The 18,631-nt window shown below is 35.1% G+C and overlaps 1 protein-coding gene across 1 annotated transcript; it reads left to right on the forward strand.

Moving 5' to 3' along the window:
* Positions 1 to 16,453: 16,453 nt before the first annotated feature.
* On the forward strand, positions 16,454 to 17,044 carry LOC18014042 (MADS-box transcription factor PHERES 1). Its single transcript, XM_024153583.1, has one exon. The coding sequence runs from the start codon at positions 16,454 to 16,456 to the stop codon at positions 17,042 to 17,044; it is 591 nt and encodes a 196-aa protein (XP_024009351.1).
* The last annotated feature ends 1,587 nt before the right edge of the window (positions 17,045 to 18,631 follow it).

The raw sequence follows: 18,631 nt of genomic DNA on the forward strand, positions 1-18,631 counted from the left end.
AACACTAGAGAGTAGAAATTTGTTCCTCAACCTAAAATCTTTCTACCAAAAGTCACATATACTCCTTCACGATCATTGCCTCTGATGTTTGTGCTCTTTGTGCTCTGACTGAGTCCAAAGATATTTTCCAAATGAAGTTTGGATAATTTCTGTTTTCTTCTTTATTTCAAAATGTGTTCTTTTATACATATATATATATATGTATATATATATGTCTTTTTAATTCTAAATCATTTTCAATATTTTGATTATTAAGTTATTTCTGCTGATTTTTTTTTATTTGAATATGAAAAATATATGTATATAGTTTTAACACTCTTGGAATCAAAGGTAACAAATATATACTAAAAATTAAATCAAGACTACTGAAAGCCGAATTGCGCAAATCACACAAAAAACTATTCTTATGCATAAAAATTTATTGGTACCTTTCGATATTGTTGACAAAGTTCAACATAAAATCTAGAATGAGAATCAAAATCACCGACAATTATTGATCTGCTCAAAGTTTAATCCCTAGAGCTACTCTGCAAGAGCACAGATGTGCAGTTGTAGTATGTAGGGGTCGAACCACAAAGACGAGAGATTCGCTCAATAAACCAATTAGATTTAAATTACGCTAAGCAAACACAATGAAATTAAAAGCAACAATGCAATAAAAACGGTTGTAAACTCGATGGAAAAAAGATTAGGTCCAGGGTGTTTCTCAGGAAATCAAAGAATCTAGATAAATCGATAAATCAGGGGTTCAGGTTTAAGCGCAGTTCTTGAACTCAAATTACGAAATTATAATTAACCAACTTTCGTTGCGAGAATTATCTAAGTCTAAACCCTAGAATTCCAAATTCCTTTGCAAATCCTAAAGATTTAAACCAGCTTTAATGCTCAAGTTCGATATGTTCACAAAGTATCTAAACCAAATTTCTTTGTGAATAGCTACTTTGCTCAACCTAGGTTCTTTCTAGTTATTCAATTACACTTCCGTGTCAATCAATTAACCTAAGATCTAAATTCTAGGTGGTCAGTCCATAATTAGCTTTAAGAACAACCTATGGTGAAGAACTAAATAGATTACGAACCCTAATTAACCAATCAATCTAACATCCAAAGAATCCTTTATGAGAACCCTAAACCTAACAAGCAAACTACTCAGACATGGAGATTGAATCAATAAACATAAATGAATAGATTGCAGAAAGCAATAAATAGATTAATAAACAGGGGTTCGAAATCTTCTCTTTCCGGAACAGAGTTTCAGACTTGTCTCCCCAAAAGCTCTCAAAAACAAAAGTTCTCTCTAAGAAAATCTAAGGTATCGATATAAGGTGGCTAAAAACCCTATTTATAACTGAAAAACACGTTTTGGGCTTCCTTGTAATTATTGGAGACTTTTGGGCCCAACTACTTCTTCAAACAGGAAACAAAATCACATTTTCCTTATTTCTGTGAACGATGTCAAGCCTCACTCTCCATGGTGTTGAGCGACACTAATGCACATAATCCATCCTTCACGAATTTGATCTTTGTTTAGCTCCAAAATGCTCCAACATTACCAATTAAGCTTCAAACGTAACCTATGACCTGAAAAGACTCCAAAAGAGTTGAAAAACACTAGAAAGACTCTATAAATAAGACCTATACAATGGTTAAAAACCATAAAAACGATGATATATCAATTATTCAAAGTTATATTGAAGAGCATGTGAGCGTCCCTTTCCCTTTCTTGTTTGATCCATTGCATGTGTGTTCTATTTCATGAAAGTTACCACGTCTTACATGATGCTTGTTAAAAGTTACGCCATAATTTATTAGGTAGGCTGTTGTGTTATTAACTTATTTTGGCTAGCATGATCACTAAGTAAGCAGACCGTGCGAGAAATTTTGATAAATGCAAAATTACATCATCAATACTACATAGTATCCATAGCAATATTTTTTTCAAGACTTGTAAAGTATTTTACCTAGATAATGAATTTTAATTTTTATAATTACGTTGAAGTTTAAACTTGATGTGATATACCAAATTTGGCCTAAATCCATAAAATCCAAGAAAAAACTCTAAATCTCATTAAAGGCAAAAATGTCTGTTTTCCTCAAACTCTAGCCCTAGTGAGCTCGCCCCTTGCTCTATATAAGGTGGAGGCATGTTTTCTAGGAGCCACAGAGAGAATTCTCAGTGAAGCTCTCTTCAAAAATTGTCTTAGACCAGCCAGCCATCAAAAGAGAAAAAGTGTAGAAATAGTCTTGAGCGAGCATCTTGTTGGGCGGATTGCAATAAGATCAGGAAGAGTTTAGTGGCGATCAGAACATCTCTGGAAAGTACTCATGGCAAAGTAGCCATAGCAGTTGACCGAATCATCATTAGGGATGTTACCAAGCCCTTTTCTCGTCAAACCAGAAGGACATAGATCATGATCGACATATTGCTCTGAACATCTAACAGTTCAAATCAACATCCAGATCTTGATCGCAAGGTAACACACAAAAGTTACGGACTTGACTTTGGGCCAAGAAACAATCCAAACCTGAAAATCTTGAAACCCTAGTATATACTAATATAGTAATATATATATATATAGAGAGAGAGAGAAAAAGAGAGAGAGAGAGAGAGAAAGAGAGAGAGAGATCTCACAAGAAAGTATTATTGGTTGTGTAGACTCAATTTTATCATTATAACCTAGACCGTCCAACAAAAACTGCCAAGGGACGCCGTGATCTACTTGCCAAGAGATTCTTTTCAAACCATAAGTCTCTTTTACGTTCGCATAGCAATGACTATCATGACGTTTTCTATGTGTTGGATTTAGCATATATGAGTTTTGTGTATTTCATAGGTCCTTTTTTATATGAAGGGTTTTTAGTAAAAAAAAACTTCTACAGGATCGTATAGAGAAACATCTCGAATGTAGAATCCCCTCAAGTAGTTTTTTAGTTATTCAACCCCTCCATTTACAAAATCCACATTGTAGACAGATGGGTTATCAGTAAAAAAACTTACATGAGGGGTTTTACATTACAAACATACTTGATGAGTTTTTTATCCATCTTTAGTTAAGGGAGGTTATTTCACTAAAAACCGTTATATAAATTACTTTAAGTATAAATACAAACCGTATTATCATCATTGGAGTTTTGGTAGATATTTCATGTTATTTGTTACAAAGAGTGCATTCGAATCAAAAGTATGTTTTTGGATAAGTTTGGACGTCAGAAAGTTTTGCAATCAAAGAAGACTCTTTCACCGTCTGGTCATCTCAAAGATTTGGACACCAAAAAGTGCAGATGACCAGCTTTCAAATGCAAATTGGCTTGGCAACATTCCAACGGTTAAATCTCTGATATTTCAGATGCACTGAAGAAATATGATGTTGCATTAAAGCAAAAACAAGTCAAGCAGAGAAGCAGGCTGGGCCACCGCACCCACAGCCTTAGAGGACGCACCTGGGGCTAATACAACTCGGCTCAACCTATTCTGTTGTGATCTTGAGAGTTACAGCGACTTCTTTTCTCTAAACCCTAAACGTCTCAAATGAAATAAAGACTATAAATACATGTTATGTATCTCTTTCATGCTTTCGACAGAGAATAACTTCTAGTCGCTTCATCCGATTTGTAGAGGAGTTCTTCTTGCCACTTTGTTCTTCAATAAGAGATGTTGTCTTATTCTTTTACTTTACTGTTTTCTTTTAAAACCAATGATGATGTTAACTCAATATGTAAGAGTTATTCCCTTATTGGGTATAAGGTCATTAAAAGGGCCCTCATGGATTGATTAACATCTACGTTTTTATATTAGGATATCGAGTTTATCAATGGTTCTTTTTTTATTTTTATTAATAATGCATGTTTGCTTGATTGATAATCTTGAACGCACAACAGTTCTTATGTTCAAAATGATTGAACCCACAACAGTCATGTTTAATTACCAGATCTAGAGTAGAACGAGCAAAGTTGCTATAGGAGACAAAAGCTACCTATAAAGTATTGTGAGTATAGATGAATCCCAATTTTATATTATGTTGTCTCCAATGAAGCCAGAGATGAAAGTTATTGGTCGAGTATACAGGCAGTAGTTTATTAATATTAAGTTCATAGGCTAATCATATATCCTTAAGTTCGAGTTATATAGAACCATAACAAATTCTAACTAGATATTTGATGTTATCGATCATGATTCAAGAGAATTCCCTAATGTTCAGCGTTTTTTACTCTATTGTTTTACACCACTCTGCTTATTAGTTTAATCATTTGCTTGCTTTTCTTTTGCTTAGTTTCTTTTCAATTCTTAGCTCCAAAATAGTAACACGAATGCCCCGTTTATTCGATTAGGTTTAGAATCTTTTTAGAAACCGATAAAAATCATAAGAATTCAAATCTATGTGGATTTGATTCCTAAATACGATTGAATTTGTATACTTGCAGCTTTGTTTTAGGATAGAAATTTTGTAGGACATTACTAACTACTTGATTAATGGAAATTGAACTAGTTGACCTAGTAGCCAATTCAAAAGATAGAAACTGCTCATCCAAATAATTTTACGGGCCAATACAAATTTTCTTGTACCCTATTCATATATATATATATACCTTAAACATCAAAGTGTGGGTACCTGCTTGAGCTTGAACAAGATGTACAATACAAGAAGCTGATATCAGTGCCACCAACAAAAACCTATGGGAACTCTCCATTTTATTTTAAATTCCCAAGCAAATCTGAACCATAACAGAAAAGATATAAGAATGGGAGCACAAAACTCATTTGGACGCTTCAAGTGAAAGAACTTACTAAGTCCACCAACAAAAACCTAGGGGAACTCATTTGGACGCTTGCAAGCTGGTTCTGGTAACATGTATTTGTTCTACAAAGGAAACTAAAAATTGATGAATGAGTTTAATACGTTACCTAGTTGGCAATACATTTTATTTGTTGTTCTTTTTGTCTGAAAACATTCAACTTTTTTTTTGGTAGGAGAAATCATCCAACTTGTCTGTGAAAGGTGAAAAGATCTGTGCACCACATTACCTCATGGGTCTCTTATTTTTGGTTTATTAAGTAAATTTGAATTAGCTCTAATATGAATATATCATTGATCAGGAGAATTCACTTGATTCCCTTAAAACCCCTTACCGTTATCCATTTACCCGTTTAATAAAAAATTGTTTTATTTTAAATGTAAAATAGATGTTTGGGGGCAGCAGAGATGTTTCATTAAATAATCACATTAGTTATAGTATTAATTTTATTACTAATAGTAAATCAAATAAAAATATGAAAAAATTATAAGTAAGACATATGATCAACAAAAAAAAACATAAAACATAATAATATATATCAATAGAAACTAACTAAAACCAATTATTGTATCAAAACCATAAAGATACTTAAAATAAGACAAAAAAACAGTTTAAAAAGAATTCTAAAACACTACTTTTTATATAACATTCACAGTCTTCTACTGTAACTTCCTTTTTAGATTTATAATTAAAAAATTTGAGTTCTTTTCTTTAATGTTACCATTAATTTTTGTTCTTCCTAGCCATAACTCTTTCCCCATTTTATGAGAATTGTTTCTTCTTCTTATTAGTTATTATCTTTCATGCAACCACTTGTATGAAACGATAATATTATCGCGTAGGTAAATAATCTTTTTTGTAGTTTTGATACCAAGCTTCATCTCTCAAATAATCATTATCTATATAAATTAAGTTTATATATTATTTTATTTACTCATTCGGTAGCCTAAATTTCTCTTTGTTTCGGCAGAATTAACTCTCCTTGCTGATTCTTATCTTTTTCGTAAATGTGAACAGGAAACCATTTTATCGACCGTATGTAACTAGTTAATCTTTTTTGTTAGCTTTGGTACTGGTTTCATCTCAGAATTTGTCATTGTATGTATACATTAAGTTTACAGAAAATTTTAGTTTTTTGTCCTCCAGAACTTTCTCCCTGTTTTGAAAATTGTCTCTTCTTGTTGGTATTTATCTTTTATGCAAGTCGACACGAAATTTTGATATCCGAGTGTAGGTAATTAAACAATCTTTTTGGTAGTTTTGATATCATGTCAAACTTAATCTCTAAATAGTCGTTATTTGTATACATTATGTTTATAGATTATTTTAATTCATCTTTCTTACTAGCCCGAAATCTCACTTTTTTTTTATCAGAATTGTCTCTCATTCTTTTTAGTTTTTATCTTTCATGCAAGTGCGGACACAAAACTATTATATCGAAGCATAGGTAAACAATCTTGGTTAGCTTTAATTTTATGTTAAGATTCAAATCTAAATTAGTCATATTTTTATACATTACTTGTATAGATGAGTTTATTTTTGTTCTTCGTAATCCGAACTCTCATCCCACAGAAAGATGATTAAACCAAAAATAAGAAAATCACATGTTTTAAAAGAAAACAGACCGCTAGACTTTAGAACAAAACGGGCTTTAATGACCTTATTAGAACAAAATTTGTACATCATTTTTAAATACACATAAGATTAGTGAACAAATTATTAAAATCAACAAAAAACGTCAAATAGAAGAAAAAAAATTAACATACGACATTTCAGCACAAAAATACACATAAAATCGCTCTAAGAACAACACATGAGATTTTTGACTTTACAAATAATAATATAGATTTTCTCATGTGAGTAATTGAGATCATCCGTAATATTAAACGGTGCACTAGCATTCCCCAGGTATTGTCGCGGTCTTGATTTCACCTTAGTAGGATATGTTACACCAGTTTGGATTTTAAACCCTTTTTCAAAAGAATATTTTGTCCAAAAAAAAACAACAGAAGCTAGGTCTACAGATATCCCTCTGTCTATATTTGAATATTTATTTTTGATCAGAAAAGCCCATTTACCGTTTCTTTTGTGTAACAAATTTTTTGATAATCTTATTAATGTATGCAGTCCCTATTGGTTCATCATGCTCAAAAGCATCCAAGATACATATCAAGTAGCAATTGTTGTATCAGCTTCTTCAGAAGATATAGACTATGAACTGTTGATCCCAGTGATCACTAAATGTATTTATGAGATGGTGATGATGATTAAGATGTAAAAAGGGGCGAGATTTCCGTGATTTAAGAGTAATTTGGACTTTACAAGAACTTAGGTCGAGAAAGAAGTCAGGTTGTGGACCGTTGACTGTGTGTTTATAGAACTGAAGTATAAAATGCAAACTGAACCCAAGAGAGAGTCAGCTCGGAACAAATGGTGTGTAGTGTAAAATAACCCAAGCTTTAGAGAGAGAGAGAATACAAGCAGCCAGAGAATATTAAATTTGGGGATCCCCTTCATTTATTATGCTTGGGGAGTATTTATAGCGGAAGTTGGGAGGCGGATTCCTGCCCAACCAGGGTGATATGGCAGCTTCAGCATATTCTGCGGGTCTGGTATCTCGAGTCGTGCGTTCGAACAACTCTGCAGCAAATCATGACGAGCTCGTAGCCGAGCTATCTGCGCAACTAGGCTACTGTAGACGAACTGCTCTTACACGTGTCAGTATCCCCATAAGTATTTTTTAAGAATGGTAAATAACATAAGTACCTTACCTAGATAATAATATATATTCTTATGATCATGCTGAATTTTTAGATCATGATATACAAAATTAGGCTTAAATCCATAAAACCCAAGAAAAAACCCTAATTCTCATTAAAAGAAAACTTGTCGGTTTTCCTCAAACTTAATGAGCTAGCCGGTTGCTCTTTATGAGGAGGAGGCATATTTTCTAAGAGCCACAGAGAGAATTCTCAGTGACGCTCTATACAAAAATTGTATCAGACCAGCCAGCCATGAAAAGAGAAGAATTGTAGAAACAGTCTTCAGCGAGCATCTTCTTGGGAAGATTGCAATCAGATAAGGAAGATTTAAGTGGCGATTAGCACATCTCTGGGAGGAGCTAATTGCAAAGAAGCCATAGTAGTTGAACGATCATCATTGGGGACGTTCTGAATCATTTTCTCATCAATCCAGAAGGACATAGATAAGGATCTACACCGTTCAAGAGTTCTAACAGTCAGCTTTCTAGGACGACTCCCATATCTCGATTGCAAGGTAAAACCCAAAATTCACAGACTTGACTTCTCGGCCAAGAAACAATCCAAACTTGATAAATCTGGAAACCCAAATATATATAGAGATCTCACAAGAAAGGGTTTTTGGTTGTGTAGACTCATTTGTATTGTTACAACCAAGACTGCCCCACAAAAAATATGCTGAGGGATGCATGGATCTCCTTTCCATGAGACTGTACTCAAACCATAAGTCTCTTTGATGTTCTCATAGCAATCACTGTCATAACGTTTTCAATGTGTTGGATTTAGCATATATGATGTTTTGTGTATTTCATAAGTTCTCTTTTATATGAAGGGTTTTCAGTAAACTGAACTTCTTAATGGATCAGATAGAAATATTTCGTATGTAAAAATCACCTCAAGTAAGTTTGTTTTAGTTATTTAACCCCTCCGTTTTCAAAACCCACATCGTAAACAGAGGGGTTATCATTACAAAAACTTACATGAGGGGTTTTACAATATAAACATAGTTGATGATTTTTTTTTCTGATCCATCTTTAGTTAAGGGGGGTTTTCACTGAAACCGTACTATAAATTACTTTAATTATCAATACAAAACATACCATCATCTTTATTTCTTTGAGAATATTGAAATTCAATCATTGTAAATACTTCAATGGCGTTAAGCAAAGGCGGTTGAGATGAATTCTTAATTCTTTTAATCTATAATAATTTCTTAACTTCGCAAACTAATGATATTACGCTGAAAATGGTTGTGTAGTGTGTGTCGGTGTGTCGAGGGTTGTCAAGTTACCCTAAATGAAATCAATAGCCGCAAGTGCACAGCTGATCGATTGTAGTACTTAGGGATCGAATCCACATGGAAGGAGGATCTTTTCCTGCAAAAAGCCTTTGAAATAAGTATAAAGTAAGGAAGTCTAGAACCAAACGGTTTTGTGGGGGTTTGGTAATGTGTTTAAAATGTAAAAACGAAATCTTAAAAGAAAATACGGGAATTAAATGACGTAATAACTAAACTTAACGAAAAATGACTAAAAATGTAAAAAACGGATATCTAATTGCTTAAATGAAAGTGAAAACATGAGATTGTTGTAAACAGCTATTCCCCCAGACTTAGATTCTTTCCGGGAATCAGAAAACAATCTCCAAAACTCCATAAAATCAAACTCCAGTTGCCTTGGGACTTAAAATTCGACCTCTCTAGACTCTCTAAGGCTTTTATTTCCTTTCTTTTCTTATTTTCGGATATTTTTTTTTTATTTGAAAAGGAAATGCTTTTTAAAGAGAGAGAGACTAGAGGACAAGATTGTACCAAAATTTGAGATTTTTCTAAGGCAAACTGAGCGTCCTCTTGTGTTGGATCCTTCCGGGAACTTTTCCGGCAAATCGCAGGTCTCTATCCTTGGTGACTGAAAACTGTGTCGTTCCTCTTTCTCTCCAACATTTTTGCACTTATCTGCATATAAGACAATAGAAAACAAGAGTGCATGTGGTTTGAAAGAGGATTGGTTAAGGTGGGGAACTAGCTAAAGATGAACTAGCCATTCAGGATCAACAGAGAGTGGTAAAAGGATAAAGGAGTCCTGAATGTATGATTCGTTACCCTGGTCTAATGCTTCAATGAGAAAATTAAGTCCAAATTAAATCCAAATAAAACAGAGCTAGTGTATCCCTTCATCTAAATCAAAATCATTCAAATTCCTCTGGGGTACTTCGTTTCAAATGTGCTTAGCTACCGCCTAGTCTAGTCCTAAATCATGAATGAGCATGTCACAAGGAACAATCTAAAGGCACACAGTCAACTATCATTGATTCATGTTCACCATTCCCTTTTAAAGCGTATTTTGTTTTGAAAACCGATTTTGAAAAACTTTAAGGAAAATGCAAAAAGTGTAGATAATGCAAGACTCATGAAAGAAAAGTGGTTAGAAAGGGATGAAATCCTCCCCCAGACTTAAATCACACTGTCCTCAGTGTGAAACAAGTCGAGATTGGATGAGAAAGATGCATAGATAATCGAATTGGTAAGGACAAAGAGAACTTACCTGGATCCGGGATGCTGGTGGAGATGAACCGGATTCATTCGAAGAGGTTTTGGGAAGGTGATTAGGTGGTGATGAAGGTGGTGGAAGGTGATGAATGAGGTGGAGGTGATTGGTGAGGTGGAATGGGGTGGAAGGGGTGGTTTGGGTCGGGTTTGGATGTCAACGAACAAGTGCCGCGGCCAGGGGCTGCACGACCGCGGCGAACCATTGCTTGGCCGCGGTCAGGACTACGCGACCGCGGTCGAAGGGGTGTTTCCCGCGGTCCGAACGCCTGCGACCGCAGGGGCTTATTTCGCGACCTCTTCCTGCTTCTTCTTGGTTCCTGCTGGGCCGAGCAGTCAGGTACCATCCTTCTCTTTGGTTTTTTTCTGGTTTTTTTTATTTTTTGGTTTTTTTGTTTTATAAGAAACACCTGAAACTAAGAAAAAGAAAAAGATCAAAAGAAAAAGAAAGAAAAATCCTAAAGAAAACAATACCTAAATGGGTTGCCTCCCATTAAGCGCTTCTGTTTTAAGTCGTTTAGCTCGACTTTTGGTGTTGGACGTGACTTATTCCAATGAAGAAGACCTTGTCCTAAGACAAGTCTTTTTCGACATCTCCTTGCTTTGCCTAGCAGGTTCTTCGTCACTCCAAAGTTCTTCTTCAAACTCTTCTGTTGCAGAACGTTTTCCTGCTTTGCTGTTGTATGGAACAGCTTCTGTGAAGACATCTTTGTTGATATTAGCAAATGAAATCCTCCGGTTTGGCCAGTCCATTATAGCTCCGGAAGTTGCTAGAAAAGACCATCCCAGAATCATTGGATATGTTGCATCTCTCGTTTCGACAATGTAGAAGTCGACAGGCACTATCCAATCTCTTATTCTCAAAGGAATTTCATGAGCTATTCCTTGAGGTGTTGCATTTGAATCATCAGCTAGGCTAATCTTTGCTCTAATCCTGCGCAGGTGTTTAATACCAAGTCTCAAAGCAATTGCCTTGGACATCATGTTAAGACAAGCTCCAGAATCACATAGCACGTTTTTTTAAACATTTCTCCTCTAATAGAACAAGAGATAAGAAACTGACCTATACCTTCTATTTTATGAAGTGTTCGAACAGGTTTACCTCTTCTGGCATGATTGAACAAGTCTTCTATCTCAGGGATTGATTCTTTGCTCTCACAGAAGTAGTGGCCTATCATAAAGTCCTTGCAAGCTCTGGCAAACGTGATTCCTTCAGGCAAATTTCGAACCACATCATTAAATTCATCGAGCTTTTCTTTGCTGATTTTGTTGGTGTAGTGGCTGCAGTCTTCCGGATTTTTGAGGTGAATCGCATAGACAGCTGCTTCTGGTGTTGTCATGTATCGAGCTCTCATAAAGTATCTATGGATATCCTCTTTAGACTCCTTGCAGTACCTGAAAAAGACTTCCAAACGACCAAATTTCCAGATTTCATCAAAGCTGAAATGAGAAGGGAATGACCTGACTACGTTGTTGAACTCCATTAGCTTCTCTCTACTGATGTTGTTGGTGATCCATTGAATTTCTCCTGAGTCGTCTTCTGAGGAATATCCTACGTTTGGATCTTCTAAAAACAACCCATACTCTTCATCTTCAGAGTATTGCTCTTCATACATACTCATCTTCACAAGACAAAGCCATGTTGCAAGGCCATGACTTGTCCTCTTCTTCAGATCTTTGGGTGCTTATGGAGCAAACCAGTTGTTGATGGAGTGGTTTAGTCATCCCAGGAGGTGTACCATATCCACAGATGCTTGTATGAGCTGAACGGGACTGTTTTGGAACGTTTTTCCGATTGGCCTTGACTGCAGGTGACGTGACCGCGGGGAAATGACCATGGGCCGCGGGTAGACCCATCACGACCGCGGGAGAACGCTTGTTGGCCGCGGTCAGAGCCAACGCGACCGCGGGAGTTTGCCTCCGAGCTGCTCTGCTGATGTTGCTTCCTCCTTTGCTTCCTGAATGGTCTCCTAGGTCTTCTGGATCGATGTACTTCCTCTCTGGACTTGAGTCTTTAGTTTTGGTTGCTGGAATCTGCTCTCCAAGTCCTTGCATGATCTCCTCAACCTTTTCTTCAACTTCATCAAGAGCATAGACTACTTTGTCCATGGTTGAGTCAAGCTCTTCGGTTTTGTCGATGACTTTGTAAACCTTCTCTGAAACTTCGACTGTAAAGTCATAAGACTCGTTCTTAGCTTTGTTTAGGGCTTTGTCCACGTCATCGAGTTTGAAATCCAGGTCCATGACTTTGTTTTTGGTGTTGCGAAGCTCATAGTTGTGCTTTGCTTGCTCTTCCTCCATGCTGTTGAACCTGTTAGCAATCATAGCTGCATCCTTGGTTGCACGTTCTTCTATTGAATTGACTTGTGAGGCTAGGTTATCGATTTTTTCATTGAAAAGTTTCGATATCCCATCAATCATTTCGTTAAGAGCAGTTGTTGTGGTTGCTTGAGCTTCTATGAACTGTCTGATCACGCCTTCGAGCTGACTCAGTCTGTTGCTGAGCTGGACGTTCTCATCTTGCTGGAGAACCTGGTGAGGTAGGCGATACATAGAGTATCTAGGGTTTGCCATTTGAGGTGCGTAGGGCTCCTTCTAGAACGTTCTGTAGTCTTCGGGTTGAATTTCTTCGTAGAGATCGCGTAGATGCTTCTCTCTGCGTCTGGTGGCTTGAGGAGTGTTATAGAAACCTTCCTCATAGTGTATATTTCGATTTATAGGATCCATATCTTCTGAAATGGAAACAAAATAACCGAAAAATGGAAAGTTGCAGAAAAGGGGGTTCTAGAGTCGATTTACTAACCTTTCTCGGGGTTTTGCAGAAAAGAAAACGCGTGCCTTCCCCGGCAACGGCGCCAAAAACTTGGTTGTGTAGTGTGTGTCGGTGGGTCGAGGGTTGTCAAGTTTTACCCTAAATGAAATCAATAGCCGCAAGTGCACAGCTGATCGATTGTAGTACTTAGGGATCGAATCCACAGGGAAGGAGGATCTTTTCCTGCAAAAAGCATTTGAAATAAGTATAAAGTAAGGAAGTCTAGAACCAAACGGTTTTGTGGGGGTTTGGTAATGTGTTTAAAATGTAAAAACGAAATCTTAAAAGAAAATACGGGAATTAAATGACGTAATAACTAAACTTAACGAAAATGACTAAAAATGTAAAAAACGGATATCTAATTGCTTAAATGAAAATGAACTAAAAAGGAAAGACAATATTGAACTAAAGCTTGAAAGAAAATCGGTGTAAACTAATGGGAAAGAAAGCGTTGGGGTTCAGGGAAGTTTTCTCAGGGGTACGAACGATTCAAAATATTGCTAGAGAGTAAATTGATAAGATCTTAGCTTAAACTTTTCGAACTGGAGTCACGGACGTATGAATACGCCACTGTCGTGATCATAGACAACTATCTTTCTCAACCCTGACCAGTAGGTTTACACTCTGGCCCTGGAAGAGAAGAGATGCAATATGTTTAAGACTCGTCCTAATTCACAAATCGCCCATAGGTAGGTTTCCACTCCTATGTTTGTTTTGCTCTCCCAAACTAGATCTGACACCGGATGAACACTTTCGTGTCACCAAGCATCTAGATCAGATTGTAGTTCATGACGCTACTCTCATGCAGTAAAACGAATTCAGAAGAAAAAGTTCTAAGATTCGGCTCAAAAGCTCATGGAATCCTCATCGAACATATAAATCCCCATCGAAAATCCCTTAATCCCAACAATAAAACTACTCAGACATGATGAACGAAATCAAAGACATAGTATTAAGAAGTAGAATAGAAACCGAAATTGAAAAAGAAAGAACAAGGGTTCAATAGAACAAATCTCTCTCTCCCTAAAAGCTAAAGCAAAAACAATAAAAGTATGAAGTAAAATTCGGTTCTCCCTGATTTAGGGTTCCTAAGACATGTATTTATAGTGCTCAAGACCTCTTTGGACGTCACTTAGGGTTTCTCCAAATGAGGGAATCATTGTGGGCTTCAGAAATGGGCTTTTAGGCTCGGAGTTGGCTTGCCGCGGTCGGGAGTGCTCTGACCACGGGGAATGAGTGGTTTGCCGCGGTCGGGATGCTTCTGACCGCGGGAAATGGCCTGTTGGCCGCTGGTGGAAATGCTCGCCGGCTGGTTTACGGGACATCTTGCTCTTCGCTTATCTTTTGATTGAACCGTTGGATTGCCAAGCTGTAAAGTACACTGGAAAGCTGATACTTTCATCTTTAAGGTCTCAAAATTTGAGCTGGATCAGATGGTAAAAAGGCCTTCAATCAGGGGTGAACTTCTGACGGTTTGACTCTGAGCTGAAATCTGGTTTTCTATCCATTTTGTTAAGCTTTTCCCTAAGTTTCCTGAAAAAAGTCTTGAAACTACAAATACTAGAAAAACGTGATAAAAGTACTTAAAAGCAATTAAAAACATAGAAAAAATATTTCAAAACGATCCATAAAAGTGGTCAAAATATGGTGTTATCAGAAAACAGTGTCAGCCTCTAGATAATTAGGGTTTAGATAGTCATAAAAAATTTCTCCATTCCACGAAATATTAAACTCTGAAGTCTGGTTGGCCTGTAAAGCTTAGATCTCAGCGAAGTGAAAGTACATATAAATTTTATTATTAAGGAACTCAAGATTCTTGGTAAACCTCAATGATGCACTAGCATTCACAGGTATTGTGGTGGTTGTGAGCGCACTGTATCAGAAGATAAATATTGGAGTTGTTCACTTTCAGCGTGGTGGAGTTTTGCTTCCATTCTGACTGAAAGTATGGAATCCATTTTGATCACAGAAATCAATTGATTACCTGCACTGTACACAATTTTGTAGTATTAAACGTGGACAACCAAATAAAGAAAAGAACCTTGATTAAAAATAGGTTACTTTCCGAACTTAATTTTATTGAAATATGAATATAAATTTGAAATAACCTGTCTTTGTCTCAACTGAAAAAAAAAATACTAAGGGTGAAGCTTAGAAATCACTGGATCGTGTGGTGTTTGGGACGAGACTATACAAAATGCTTTGGTCCAAGACCTGAGGAATATACAGGCCATAGCCTACAACCTCCTAATCATTTATAAAAAAACTTACTGTAAAACACTTGTTGATTCGCGAAGATATGACATTAGTATCGACTTGAAACACCCTGATTACTGTTGTAAATATCATTTCTAGAGACCTTAGTACCAAGGCCTATATGGTTGGCATTTATATACATATCTTTATTAGAAACACGTCCAAAGAGTTTGACTGTGGGATGGAAATGATATCTTACCATTTGTCTCGATCTACATTGTTCTCCAGATCCATTGTACCCAGAGGTTTGGGCCTATGTACATATTAAATCTAGGAGAAATATTACGAAAATTTTGATTTCCATAAAGAAAAAAATAAAAGAAGGAAAAGCCATATTCATACATTGAAATGTTAATTTTATCTATATTATAAAATCATATATTGAATTTAATTAATAAAAAAATAAAATTCTACTTTCCGAACATGCCAAATTTTATACCATATATCTCTATTTTATTTTAAAATTTCCTTTGTGATAAAATATATGATTTTCTTATATCTCTATTTGTTATTGTATATAATATATCTCTATTTTGTGTTTTTAAATTAATTTTTTCCATATATCATGATTTCAAGTAAAATAAAACATTTCTAAATAAATATTGGTATACATTATATATGTTAACATTTTTTTTTAATGACATATCAATCGATGGTTTGGCAATCAATTTTTGGTATACTTTTTACTAGTGTATAGAAGAAAACAAATAGTACATGAATTACAAAAAAAAGAATTTGCTTATTAGAAAATTTATGTGAGATCCACGGTATGATCCAAAAAATTATCTACCTTTATATAACAGAGTTAACAAGACTTTTTTATATCCACAATTTTTAATTTTATGGTAGCGATAAAGATATAAAAATATATAATATTATTAAATTTCATTGTACATGAAAAAATTTAGAGAATCACTTTTACTAAATAGAAAACTGAGGCTAAGGTAATAAAATAATTTAGTCTTAGTAGATATATTTTTTTAAACTATAAATTTAGGTAAGCCCTAAACTTTTTTTTTTGGTCAAAGTCATAACTCTACTTAAATGCATTAGATACACATACGTACATACGGATGTATATAATTTGGTCTAGTCAACTAAAAAATGATTTACTATAACGGAATGGCTATAATTCAAAGTAATAATTCCGGCAATGTAATAAGAAATCTAACGAGAAATGGCACATTTTCTTCACTATATAAACAATTCTCATCCTCGCAAATTATATAGAACAACCACTCAATAAAAAAAAGTACATAACAAAAGTTAAAATACCAAACAAAAAAGATGGTTAATCATGAAAGCAGTACGCATAAGACGATCACCAAAGGAAAAGAAATTTTGGAGAATACGTGTGAGGAGAACCTTAAGGAGAAGGATGTGTCTTCTTCTTCTTTACCTCCTCCTGTTGCTGTGGAAGCAGATGTTACACCAATCAGGTCTTATGATCCTATGCAAAATCAACGTCTTTATGATTTTTATCTTGTTGATCTTCCAAAAAAAATCGATGCTTTTATTAAGAGCACTCCTCAAATTTTGAATGATAAAGAACCTGTTCAGTACAATTATCAGGGTCTTTATGATTATTATGATTCTATCCCACAAAAACTTCATGATTTTATTATGAAGAATAACTTGAATTCAAATCTGAATATGGTTTCGGATGCTGATGATCTTGGTATGAATTCGGACACAAATGTGCGTCCAAATGAAAAACAATCATTCATGGATATGTCAAAGGAGCAGACGGATGATATTGGAGAACATGTGGACATTCCTTCCATGGATGGCAGCCACCACCAACCATCAACCGCAAGCCTTGTGTCCCCAATCACCGTCGGTGATGATTGTGCTCCTAACATCACCAATAATCTTTAGTGGAAGGGAATTGTTTTCATGCGAAGTGTTTGATAATGTCTTGTGTTTTTTTTTCAAGTTTAATCTTGTAATAATACTTAATGGGTTTCTCCTTTCAAGTCAGTTGGGTTATTTTGAATTTATCATAATGGAATAATGTCTTTGCGCAAAAAAATTAGTTTTATTTGACGGAATTTAGATCATTTATATACAGTAGTTTGTTACAATTTTTAGAATAATCAATTCGAAAAAGACATTAATAACACTAGAAAGTAGAAAGTTGTTCCTCAACCTTAAATCTTTCTACCAACAGTCACATATACTCCTTCAGGATCATTGCCTCTGATGTTTGTGCTCTTTGTGCTCTGAGTGAGTCCAAAGATATTTTCCAAATGAAGTTTGATAATTTCTGTTTTCTTCTTTATTTCAAAATGTGTTCTTTTATACATATATATAAATAAATATATATATATATGTATTTTTAATTGTTAATTAACTTTATTAATTGTAAAGATTTTAATTATAAATCATTTTCATTATTTTGATTATAAAGTTATTTCTACTGATATTTGTTTTCATTTGAATATGAAAAATAAATGTATAGTTTCAACACTTTTGGAATCAAAGGTAACAAATGCTAAAAAATAAATCAAGACTACTGAAAGCCGAACTGTGCTAACCACACAAACAAAAATTCTTATGCATGAAAATTTATTGGTACCTTTCGATATTGTTGACAAAGTTCAACATAAAATCTAGAATGAGAATCAAAATCAGCGACAATTGTTCTTAGTTATATTGAAGAGCATGTGAGCGTCCCTTTCCTGTTTGATCGATTGCATGTGTGTTCTTTTTCATGAAAATTACCACGTCTTACATGATGCTTGTTAAAAGGTTTGCCATAATTTATTAGGTAGGCTGTTGTGTTATTAACTTATTTTGGCTAGCATGATCACTAAGTAAACAGACCGTGCGAGAAATTTGGATATATGCAAAATTACATCATCAATACTACATAGTATCCATAGCAATATTTTTTCAAAACTTGTAAAGTATTTTACCTAGATAATGAATTTTAATTTTTATGATCACGTCGAAGTTTAAACATGATGTGATATACCAAATTCGGGCTAAATCCATAAAATCCAAGAAAAAACTCTAAATCTCATTAAAGGCAAAAATGTATGTTTTCCTCAAACTCTAGCCCTAATGAGCTTGCCCCTTGCTCTATATAAGGTGGAGGCATGTTTTCTAAGAGCCACAGAGAGAATTCTCAGTGAAGCTCCCTACAAAAATTGTCTTAGACCAGCCAGCCATCAAAAGAGAAAAACTGTAGAAATAGTTTTGAGCGAGCATCTTGTTGGGCAGATGGCAATCAGATCTGGAAGAGTTAAGTGGCGATCAGCACATCTCTGGAAAGTACTCATGGCAAAGTAGCCATAGCAGTTGACCGATCATCATTAGGGATGTTAGCAAGCCCTTTTCTCGTCAAACCAGAAGGAAAAATATCATGATCTACATATCTTTCTGAACATCTAACAGTCCATATCGACATCCAGATCTTGATCGCAAGGTAACACAACAAAAGTTACGGACTTGACTTCTGGG

This window comes from Eutrema salsugineum, unplaced genomic scaffold, assembly GCF_000478725.1.
Source record: "Eutrema salsugineum unplaced genomic scaffold, Eutsalg1_0 scaffold_4, whole genome shotgun sequence".
NCBI classification, from domain to species: Eukaryota; Viridiplantae; Streptophyta; class Magnoliopsida; order Brassicales; family Brassicaceae; genus Eutrema; species Eutrema salsugineum.

Bases quoted from the DNA above. Each gene is read 5' to 3' on its own strand.
- LOC18014042 (XM_024153583.1), top strand. From the start codon at position 16,454: ATGGTTAATCATGAAAGCAGTACGCATAAGACGATCACCAAAGGAAAA.